The 12,620-nt window shown below is 36.1% G+C and overlaps 1 protein-coding gene across 3 annotated transcripts in view; it reads left to right on the top strand.

Moving 5' to 3' along the window:
• Positions 1-12,620, top strand: part of PDGFC (platelet derived growth factor C) — a 119,448-nt gene that overhangs the window by 67,283 nt on the left and 39,545 nt on the right. For all 3 annotated transcript variants that reach the window (XM_021539573.4, XM_085578867.1, XM_085578868.1), the window contains exon 2: positions 990-1,185. In XM_021539573.4, coding sequence (XP_021395248.1) covers positions 990-1,185 — 196 coding nt within the window. The remainder of the gene's footprint in view (positions 1-989; positions 1,186-12,620) is intronic.

Below are 12,620 nucleotides of genomic sequence, written 5' to 3' on the forward strand. Positions count from 1 at the left end.
TAAGTATAATGTCATCAGATACCACACTTTGACATGTTTATCTGAAATGGTGGTCCTTTGAATGCTTTGGAAATAGCACTTCAGTGCACTAATCTCTGGGAAAGTAATTTTTATTATTGTTGGCTCCTGTGTTTAGCAAGCAGCTCTCAGCTGACAGATTGTACATTATAGAAAAATGTTTGTGACTCAGCTAACAAAAACCCAATGAAGTATCTAAATTAGGAATTCTGGTTTCATGCCTTTTTTTCTTATTACTGCATGCTTTCCTCTCTTACTGCAGTCAGTCCTTTGCAAGCCTGTGTGGATCTTGGCAAGACCACACTCCATTAGCTTGATATAAGCAGCCATTCTGCTTAAAAGAAAATTTACCATTTTCATACCAAAAGTAGAAGGCACAAGCCCAGAAAAATAGAAGGCAAAAGTTCGTCAGACTTTAAATTATATTTAAGTATAGATTGATTCTTTTAAAATAGCAATGCAGCGTCTGTGGCCTTCTTTTCTTGCACTACATTCATTTAGCTGTCAACCTTTATATATGGCTATATTGAGGTGTACAATTGCAGTGTGTATTTTCATAGTAGACTGAAGTATGTATTTTATAAATTCAAATGAATGATCATCAGAGTGCTGTTTATAAAGAAAATTCCAAAAAATAAGGTAAAATATCTAAATGAAAAAAAACAATGAATAGGTGAAAAGATAGCAATATAAAATCTCCTGTATAAAACTATTACCTTATTTTGTTACAACATTTATTAATAGCTACCTCTGAGAATTCCTATCATTTACTGAGTGAAATACCAATCTGACAATATATAGGTTATAGAAAAACTCTTGTCTTGTTGTTATTATATAGACTTTTCAAGCAGAAATTCTTGCCAGCTGAAGAAAAGCAAATGAAACAAAAGTGTCTTTATCTGTGCATATTATACTAACACTTTGGGAAAAGGAATGAGTATTGATGCCTCTGTTTTCTGTCCTTCCTGTAGGTGTGCAGGACCCTCACCATGAGAAGATAATTACTGTGACTACTAATGGGAGTATTCACAGCCCCAAGTTTCCACATACATACCCACGCAACACTGTGCTAGTGTGGAGATTAGTAGCACTAGATGAAAATGTATGGATACAACTTACTTTTGATGAAAGATTTGGGCTTGAGGACCCAGAAGATGATATTTGCAAGTAAGTTACTTTCCATTTCACTTAGGAAATTCTGAAAGGAGGTGATTAGAGATGAAGAAAAAGTATTGCTTGAGTTTTGCAAAAATTGACACTTGCACATTATCTATAACATGCATCTTTTAAAGTATTGGTTTATGATTTTCTTTTATAGTGCTAGAGGAGATTTTTATGCTTGAAACTTCTGGGGTGCTCCCATTTTTCCTTCTGCATTCAGTTATTATCAGTATTATATATCTAGGCCATAGATGTATAACAACTCAAAAATGTGACATATTAATCTCCCTCTCAAGTAAAAGTTTTGACATCTGGGAAAATGTTACTGACAGAATGTTAGAATTATGAATGTCTAATTTTACAGAGTAAATTCTGGTGAGTAAGTTACCTAAAGCAGAATTCAGGTCATGACACAAAGTACTACACAACTGTTTAAGACTCCTCCACACACTACCCTACAATATTTTAATGGCCTTAAATTATCAAGTTTTCTATAAAAAACAACACTTAAAGTACTGTGCTAATTGACATTTCTCAGTGGTACTGGCTTTTCCCTGACTTCAGTAAGTATCTGCATGCTCAGTCACTGGCAGAGGTTTCTGTAGGGCTTGTGGAATCTCTGTTCCCTTCCAGGATTCTTAGGTGAAGGCTTTGTAATTTGGAAGAGAAACAGTTGGGACATAACAGGCATCAGCACAGATGTAGTTCTGAACCAAGCCATGTGGTTGGTAAAGTTTTGGATGTTTTGTGAGGCAGTAGGACTGACATTTATATTTCCTGTGGGAGGAAACTCTTGTATCCTATACCTGTTTGTCATGGCAGCAACACATCATAACAAGTCCTGATGTGTGAATAGTGGTATATTGTCTGGACTCTTCAGTAAATTAAATAAAGTATGCCATTTAAATGGCATTTTCTCCTTTGATGTCTTCTGGAGAAGTACTTCACACAAGATTTTTGTTTCAAAGTAATTTTTTGGGGTTTTTTGGTTTTCTGGTTTGATTTTTATTTTCATGTACATCATACACACATTTGACTTGATTCTTGTTTTCAGGTTTTCTAATTGACTGTTATTCCATTGGTTTTACATCTTGTATTAATTCAATTTGATAACAAATTGATTTTTTAAAGGCTTTTTTTGCACTTATCCTTAATTTGGGAGGAAGTGTTTATAATAGATAGATAAATATCTTTTTCTCATAATTCTAAGGAAGCGATTACCAAGGCCAAATCAGGACTATAGTAATGACTATAAACATAGGTTTCCTTGAATGAGTGCACTCCCTCTGCACAATAAGTCTTTTCTTCAAGTAAAAACTTAGCTTGCTTTTTCTGTTCTTTGCATATGGCAAAGTGGCAAGTGAAAGAAAATCCAGGTAGCATGACTCATTTGTCCACTTGCAAAAATAGAAGATAAGATAAAATATTTTATAATATTTTAACTAGAATAGTATTTTAATTGTGTGTAGATTTATTTTAAGTAAACAATGTGCTAAATACAAAAGGACTGACAAATTAAGAAGAAGTAACAAGTCACTCATAATCTTCACTCATTTGGACTCTTATCATGCCAATATTTGTGCAGGGATACCAGGAAGTTGTATGACTGCAATTTCTGATATGTGTCCTACTGAAAAAATACTGGGCTTTTTGGCTTGGAAGATTACAAAGAGAGTTATATTTATCTCTGGAAAAGATTTATATTTTTGATTTTAAATCTAAGATTCCTCTGAACTTTAATTTCAGTAGCAAGTTCAATAAAGGAAGAGAAATTACACCTTGTTTGATGTAAAGTGAGTATAAATAACTAACAAGTTGAGGAAATAACTAAGACACAGATTAAATATGTAAAATAATTCTACACAGGTCAAGCAAGTTACCAGCTACCTGAGTAATATCTCTTTATGAGTTGTGTCTTGCATTTCTTACCCTTAGAGTTCCTAATAAAATTATTTATACTTCTTCCAATACTTTCAGTTGAAAAACTAAGGGTTTTTTAATTGACTACATCCCACAGAATTTATTACTATACTGTGCTTCTGCCATCTTGGAACACACAAATCAGTATTGTTGACGTAGAGTGCTCAATGATTTCTCCAAAAGCAAGTTTATATGACAAAGGACAGAATGAAACATCACATGAAGTTTAATCTATTGTAATGCCATACCTTTAGCTCTGACATATGACTGAAACTAAGGAAAAACTGCAGCCAGGAAACATTAGCCTATCTATGCAGTGTACAGTGTGTATCAGGATATCATTTTCTTTCGTTCTGTATGAGATAACCTCATGAGTTACCTGTGGTCATTGTCACAGTCTTCAGTCTCTCTACCTGTTTAAGCTGCTCATGCCAGAACTTTCTCCATCATCTCTGCAGACTGTGGTGCCCTGGTGTCAGCTCATAGAGCCAAGGAGAGAATATTCTGGAGTATATCACCTTAAGAAATTAGCAGTTTTTACATCTCAAATATTGCTCATACTTTGGAGAAAAATGAAACAAACATACCTAGTTGTACAAGTATTTTTGTTTAACGTAGTTCTATAACAGGAGTACATTAGTAGTGGTAACTAAAAAATGTCATAGATGTATCCTGAAGCTATGGCAAGTTTTTTCCTGTATCTGACCTTGGATTTCTTCCAAGTCAGTTCTGACATTTCAAGATATTCAGTGAAGTCTTTTCATCTAGAGCAAATATCACATTTTACAGATATTTTGCAGGTACCAGTCTAGGCTCTACTTCAAATATTTTCCCAAATGCAAATCAAAGTGATCCTGCATGGCTTTTTTTTTTTTTTTTTCACTTGGTTTTTACTTGCTATTCAACTTATATTATTTACTAATACAGCAAATTTGCATTAAAAGAATTCTATGTTAAGGCCAGGCCTTCTGACTCAGCCTCACCTGTATTACTGTGCACATTCTGCTAATTCTCAACACTCTTAAGAATGATTGCTGCATTAGTTTAAATGACAATGTTTTTTAGAATAAAAGTCTGGTATTTTGCCTGTATTTAACCAGAATATTTTTATTTTGGTTTTACAATGGTGATGTACTTGATATTCATGCACATAATGTTTTCATTCCTTTAGAGATAGTCAATGTTTTCTGGTTTCTTTCAGAATAGTTCTATTCATCTGCACTTCATCCTTCCTATGGACAAAATGTTAAGAATCCCACTGTGTCCTTTCCAAAGTGAACACAAACATTACTTTTTTGGAAATTAAATATGTCTAGAAGAGATGTATGTTATTTGGTTGACAGTAGAGATATATAAATCTCTGCCATATTACAGTAATTTCAGTTTCATAGACTGTGTTTGATTTCAGTTGTGACTTGCAAAAGAAAATGTTACAAGCAAAAAAATCCCCCTTCAACCAAAGAAAAAGGAGAAGGATATAATTCTTGGGTGTTTTGTGCAGCACTGTTTACATGATAAAAGTAGTAGTGAATTTCTAGCAGAGGCATTGTGAATTTGGATTGCATACGCCTGCCCTTTCTCATGAAATTAAAACGTAGTTTTTCTGCTGTTGGTATGGTAGCTGATATGACAGGTCATTATTTTCATGATGCTAGCCCTTCAATCCTGTTCTAATCATAAAGCCATTAGGCTCCTGTGCAGACAGCTCCCATTGCCAGGGAGCTGCCATAACTCTTCATGACCAAACACTGACTTTTGCTCAGCTGTTGCTTGTTGCTCAAATTTGTTGCTTTCTGTCAATATGAACATGAAGTGATAACAGATTTATGATTAACTCCTCTGTGACAGGAAGACATAGATTTAGCTTTCATCCAGCAAGAGCATAGATATTGCACTTGACCTTGAAGGGAAGTCTGACAATGTGAGTTGGTAGGAGCATTGCAATGCAAGGTAAAAATAGGAAAGGGAAAAGAAAGAATCTTTCTTCCATCAGAAGCATGTATCAGATTTGTTCTCTCCCTGTGCATGGAGTGGCTCTAGTTGTTAATATGAGTAGTGGTTGCAGCTGTTCTTTCTAATATCTGATGATTACAGCCTGACTTTTATTATATATAATAAAACACAGAAATGTGTCACAAATCCAAAGTGCAATTACTGTAGATAAGGTGATAAGGATAAAAAACATGGGTAAAAGTCTGTGGAACTAACTGATAGTAGAATAATAAATACCATTTTAGCAACATCTACATTTTAGGATGGTTACACTAATTTCCAACTCTCATTAGCCTTCTAATAATTTAAATTATCAACTATAGTTTGTTTGTTTAGGGGGAAGGGAGGCTTTTAGCAGCTGCAGATGTGTGTCTGTTCATTTACATGCATAAGTAAAGGATTAACCTATAATGTTTTGAAAGAGATTTAAAAGCTTGTCTACTTGATATGTGTAATTTGTGGAACTATTTCCTGCAGAAAATTAGTTAAGCTGAAGACAGCCATCAGTGCTGACATAGGGTAAAATCTATGTGACTTGTTTTTCCTCTTCCTGTCAAATTCAATACTTAATTTTTAATCCTGGGAATATTCTTCCTCTGAGGATTCTTAGGATGATACTTTATTATTCAGTGCCACATGTATTAAATTTGCTACCTCTCCTTTCTGTGTTTCCTTAAGCCATTTTCCTTCACTGCAGATCTGTTGTGACTGAGCTTTTGCCTTCCATTCATGGAACATCAAGATTCTGTGGTTGAAACTGTAATCCAGACTGCTTCAACAGTCATGTGTGTTCCTAATTAATGTATTATTAGGAAATTGTTTATAAGAATTAAAAAGTAAGAAGATTTGGCTTAATCAGACAATACTGAAAAAGATGTATTAAAGAGGAAACACACAGACACTGTCTTTCATCTGTGGCTATGAAGAAGGAAAATATTTGCTTAGCGGTCTTTTTACTTTTTTTTTTATTTGCATAATTTGTTTCAAATGGATGCTAGACAGTGATAATTTACAGTAAACACAATAAAAAGACTAAACATTTTGCTACGTAATTTTCCAAAGATACCTTTCTGTTTAATATAAGACACGAGTTACTTCTAGCATGTGGAAATTTCTTTCTTGTTAATATTACAAATCTGAATATTTAGTATGTGGAGTAAAATACGGTCGCATAACTGTGACTCTCTAATGCCTCAGTAAAAAAGACAACAGAAATTTTGCTTCTGTTTTGCTCCTTTGTATGGAAGCACTTTGCAACATCAAGGGAGTGCATGCATGAAACTATAATATCAGCATCATTTTCTTCTATTCAGAAGAATTTCTATCCCACACTCTGCCCCTAGAGAAAAAGAGCCTTTGTTTTTCTTGTTTTACCTTGGGTGCATTATAGAGTCTATGTTGGTATATGTCTGAAGACCACACCAATATCAAGCAGAGATTTGTGAAAAAAATAGAACTCTTCACATAAAATAAGTATTACTTCTGTCTGGGGCTTTTGAGGGCAACAAGTTCCTTATCAAAGTCTAGTTTCCAATAAAATTATTTTTTGGACACGATTGATGGGCTGACTTTACTATCAGTGTTAAATTCTTCTCATTGACTGTGGTTACAGAGGGTGAAGTTATATCCTGAGTAAGTACAAAGTTCAAGTTGGCTTTGAATAACTGGATAAGGACCTTTAAGTGAACTCTGTATTTAAAGTGGAATTGGTGAAGACAATGTTCACGGTGACTCATGTTGCTAAGTAGCTGGGCTGCTGGGATTTTTAGTGCTAGGGGTTGCTGCTGCCACCTTTATTTAAGAATTCAGAAAAGTCCCCCAAAATTTTAAGGTTTCAAACTGGGAAAACCCCCAAAATATTGAGTACTAAAACCCACAGAATTCTGAAAGCAGAGATGAAAGTTATAGTGAAGACTAATCCTTAAAACTATTTCCTTACAGTTGTTGCCTTAGAATTTCAATATGTTCAATTTTAACCACCTGGTTTTTTATGGGATAATCTCCAATGATATGATGTTCAACAAAGGCAAGTGCTGAATTCTGCACCTGAGATGGAGGAACTCTGGGTGTACAGACTGGGGAATGAGGCTGGAGAGCAGCACCATGGAAAGGCAGCTGGGGGTCCTGGGCCATGGCATTGAATGTGAGTCATTGTGCCCTGGCAGCCAGGAGAGCCAACCCTGCCCTGGGGACATCAGGCACAGCTGGGCAAGGGAGGGATTGTCCTGCTCTGCTCTGCACTGGGGCGGCCTCACCTCGAGTGCTGGGGGCAGCTCTGGGTGACACAATATAAAAAAAATATAAAGCTATTAGAGAGTCCAAAGGAGCACAATAAGGATGGTGAAGGGCCTTGAGGGGAAGCCATATCAGGAGTGGCTGAGGTCACTTGATCTGCTCAGCCTGAGGAGAGGACACTGAGAGGAGACCTCACTGCAGTTACAGCTTCTTCATGAGAGGAAGAGGAGGGGCAGGCATTGATCTCTTCTCTGTGGGGACCAGTGACAGGACCCGAGGGAATGGCCTGAAGCTGTTCCAGGAGCAGTTTAGGTTGGATATCAGGAAAAGGTTCTTCACCCAGAGGGTGGTTGGGCACTAGAAGAGCTCCCAGGAAGTGATCACAGCACCAAGCCTGACAGAGCTCAAGAAGTGTTTGAACCATGCTCTTGGGCACAGGGTGTGACTCTTGGGTCCTGTGCAGGGTCAGGAGTTGTACTCAATGACCTTTGTGGGTCTCTTCCAACTCAGAATATTCTGTAATGCTGTGAGATTTGACACATGGGTGGGCTGGGCTCTGTTTAGGTAACTCTACATATCAGTGATATTGAAGTGTTTCATAATTGGCTGTAACTTCTGCAAAAATGAAACTATAACAGAGTTAAATTTTTTTATAGCTCTATTCCATGACTCAGATCCATTTGGAAAGGAATGATTCATTAACATACAGGTTATAAAAAGCATATGAATTCTCGTTCCTCAATACACAATATTTATTTTTTTCCCATCACATAAATAACTCGTTAATCATTTTTATTCAAAGTCTGAAAGGGGGACATATAATTTAAATGGTTGGGGTGCATTCTAGCATTCAAGTGCCTTGGTTTAATTGAAATACTGATGGCAGAGAATTACTGTGAAGTACCTAATTTAATCTGAAGTCCTTTGTAGCAGCATTGATGTTTTATCAGTAGCAGAGAGGTGGCATTTTAGGAACAGTGTGTAGGAAATTACATAAAGCTTCTGTCAGTAGAGGCTGATGGAGTAATTTCTTCTGATGTTTGTGGAGTGTTTTTTTATGGTTTTGAGTTTTAATTGTTCAATCCAATTGCAGGACAATTGAAAAGCAGTGCCAGTACAAGAGAGGTTTGGATGATAAATGGAAAAATGGAAGATGAGAGTGGGGGATGGGGGTCAAAATTTGCAAGCAGTTATATTGATTCAGGAGCAGAGTCCTCTGATCTAAAAATTGTTCTTTTATGTATAAAGAAAATAGTTTTATACTACTAAAGGTATTTCTCTCATGTGAGTTGCAATGTAACAATATTATTTCAATTGAATGAAGAGAATCTAATCAATTCAACAAACTTATGCTTCCTGCTTTCTTGGTGTTTTAAAGAAAAAATGAGTGGATTTTTTAGCATAAAATGAAATATCAGGATCTGTTTCTTCTCTAGTCTGATTTCATGGAACAAAACTATAGTGGGATTGTTTTGTTTTGTTTTGTTTTATTGTTGTGTTTTGGTGGTGTGGTTTATTTGGGTTTTTTTTAGAAATATCTTCCTTTTGGATATTGCATGATTCCAGAAAAAACTTTCCACATCATTCAAACATGAACTCATCTTTCAGGTGGTCCCATCTTTTTGGTTTAGCTACTCTCTGCTGTTCACAGTGTGGCAGAGGTGTGTGCTGTACCCAGAAGTATATCCGTTCTTTTGGGTTCTCTACTGCTTATTAAAAGCTGCCTAATACCATCCTCATGATAAGAGATTTATAAGCGTGACAAAGCAGATATCTCAGGCAATAAAAGGCAATAAAAACAAATCAGAAAAGCAAAGCTCAGTGTGGTTATAACTGAGGCTACTCAGTTATAACACACATCTCCTAGGCTTCAAGAAGAGTAAACTCTTCTGTTATACAGAAAGGGCTTAAAGCTGCAAAACTGTATTCTCCAAGCAAATCAGAATGAAACATAAGAAAGGAAAAGTGAAGGAGATGCTTCTCTGGGTGGAATGGGAGGACAGCAGAGCACAGGTGATGTGATCAGAAGGGCACTCTGCACAAACCTAGAGACTGCATTCTCACACACCCACATTTCCCTCAATTTCTGTAAATTCAGCATTCATTTTTAGCATCTACTGTTGCTAGAGGACACTATAATAGATATTATTTTGGAAGTAATTTGACACCTGTTTTCCCAGCCTAGATGAGTGTGTAGGAGAATGATTGCTGATAAGTGGGCAGTTGACATAATTCCTTACTCCTTTTTCACACCAGAGATCCAGTCATTGACTTAAAAAAAAATTTAGGCTTCTTAAAATTTCTTCCTGGTCCTCCCAGTCTCAAGCAAGCTCTTTGAATAAAGTAAACTGTGTCCCCACTATCAAAATATTTTTGTAAATGGTCCTAATCCTAATTTATTGCTTCTAAAATTGTTTTATGTTAGTGTAGTTGGCAGTGTTTCTAATGGTGGAGACCAAAGTTATTTCCTTTGAATCTGAATATGGAACTGATGGGTCTTGCTTCTTTCTAGGGTGTTCTGGCTGTAATTGATGGAGTTCTGTTTCTCTCACCCTACCACTTATTAAAATACAGAAGTAAATCTCTACTTTCAGGGGCAGAAAAATACCACCACTGGAGCTCAGGGACAGAGACAGACCCTGTAGCCACCTGTGGTTTCTGCTGAGGCTCAATTTAGCTCCTGATGACAAGACTCTGCAAGCTGCAGAGTCAGGACCAGCAGCATAATCTAAAGTTACCCCATGTAATGTCTAAACATGCCAGTTTAAGCATAGCATACACTCCCTTCCTGATGTTTTCTAATTACTGAAAGTCTGAGTACAGTTTTGATGTTAGACTCACCATCAGGTATATAAGCAGGATTAAACAGGAATAGAAGACATTCCAACTGTCCTGTTCCTAGATGGACACTGAGTTTCTTCAGCCGTTGTGCAGCTTTTCCTTTCACCTTTCTCCACTTGCCCTCTTCCTAAATGCTTCCTTGCTTCTTTAAATTCATCATCAAACATTTTAACAAAGTTTGTTTCTCACATGCAATTATAGTCAGAATGCATTGCCAGCAAATATTTTCAGACAAGTTAGTAACAATCCAGTATTGCACTCAATGCTGCTCCATTCAGTAATGCAATTTACATCAATCTGATCATCAGGACATATAAGAAGATGCATGTGCATCAGAAACTGTGGAAAGAAAGCTTTATTGTTATAAAAAATGTTAGATGATCATGTTGGAGCATCATAGGGGTTTTATAAAGTAATATTATTAGATCATCTCATTTTCTGAAAGTAGTATGTGAAAAGGGAGACCAGCGCTATAGCACCAATAATTAAGATGTATCTCTTCAGATTACCCTTTGATTCACATACTGTGGCTGGACTGAAAACAGATTTGTATAATTTTATGGCCATCAATTTATAACTAGTAAAACTGAAGTGAGAGAAAACTTCTTACACTCCTTAGGTGAAAAGTGATCTCCTTCTAGGATTGGGAGTATGTTTTTTTTTTTTTTCTGGCTCATGCAGACTGGTCTGTTACATTACACGGTTTTTTCATCTTCTGAGTAGCAATTACTAGCCTGTTCTGAAGCGGAATATCAGACATTGTGACAACTGCTCTGACCTGGATTGGTAAATCCTGTGTGCAGGTGTAGCTGCGAAGAGGCCATATGTTATTGTGAGCTAAAGAAAATAAAGGTGTTTTCATTTAAATGAGCATAGATAGAACCCCAGCCTCCCCTGAAGTAGGCAGGAGGAGGGGAAGGGAAGCAGCCTGCACTGCCCTGGCAGAATCTTCACATTGCTAAAAATGCCCCTTGTGCTCCTTATGTTTTGTTTTGTTTTTTTCACCCAAAACTATACTTTTGGATATTGTTAGGAAATTGCTTAGACAGTAGTTTGCACATCATTGACCCATTGCTGCATTCCAGGATTTATATCCTGGAATATCTTGGAGAGTGCATAAAGAAGAAATTACTCTTTGGGATAGTAGAATAAATATTTCTAATGCTACTTGAAAAACAATGGTGAAGTATGTGTTTGTGGATTCAGAGAAGCTGGAACAGATACATTGACCACTGTGAACAGTGTGACTAGAAGAAGAAATTTTACAGTGGCTTAGAAATAGTGCTTTACAGCCTTGGCTGTAAATGTGAACTCTAAGGTCCATTAGAGTTTTTGGTTTTTTACAAAATGTTGACCTGTACAGTAGGAACATATGATTTTTGTTATGATTGCTGTAATTCCCAAGATAAAATATACCAGACTTTACAGAGAAGTCCTGGTAAAAATTTGGTCAGGCTTTTAGTTCTCCAAAATCTGGAATGTGTAGTACTGTACAGTGCAGGATAATTATTAAGCTGATTCCCTCTGTGAGGAGAGACAGCAGCTGCATCTTTATGAAGGCAAAAGTGCTTTGGAGACTAGTGTCCAACGCAGCAGGACCCTGAACTTTGGTGTTCATTTCCACACAATGTTTTATTGTAACATAATAGTTATGAGAGGTAATGCCTTCCACAGCAAAAAACAAAGCCAATAATAGAAGTACTGCTGTACAAAACAGTTAGAATACTTTGTCAAATTACCACTTTTTGTTGTGTGTGTTATTATTTAGTTCATAACTGGTGCAGAACACTAAGGGGGTCCAGTGAATAGCACAAAGTAGACAGTTGGAGGTGAAACAGCACAGGAAAGGGTTTCTTGTAAATGTTACCCATTTTTTAGTCCTTGAAAAATAACTTTCCCAAATAAATTCTACTTTTGTGGAAAATCTTTTTTATTTGCTGTATTTTAAAATACTTCAGGAGAATATGTAGTCAAATAGGAAAAAGGTAAGTGTAGCATATTGACTGTGAGTGTTAGAAATCCTTGGAATCTTCATTGACACAGAACTTAATTATTTGTATTTAAAGATAAAGGCCAAAGTAAGTACATGGACTGGAGCATGTACTTATTTGTATGTTTATATTTTTCCCAAGCTCACCCTTTTTCCTAAATTCTTCAATTGATATATGGTAGTAGTGATGGTATGAAATGTCATGCACTTTTTTTTGGTTTATATGTCTGTTCTACTCATATCATGCCATTTTTGGACCAAATTTAATCTGTTTAAAAAAAAGCTAAACATATTTCTGACTGGCATTGGGAGTACTGTCATTCTGTAATACACTGAAGATAAATAAATATATCTTCTTTCCTTACCTCAAATTCTGATCTGCAGGATTATACTGTCTCTTTCTGTAATATTCTTATTCAAGTGCTTGAAATGCTGTATGAATGGAAGTTGTATGGGCATAAAT

This window comes from Lonchura striata, chromosome 4 (genome assembly GCF_050655825.1).
Source record: "Lonchura striata isolate lonStrDom1 chromosome 4, ASM5065582v1, whole genome shotgun sequence".
Lineage (NCBI taxonomy): Eukaryota > Metazoa > Chordata > Aves > Passeriformes > Estrildidae > Lonchura > Lonchura striata.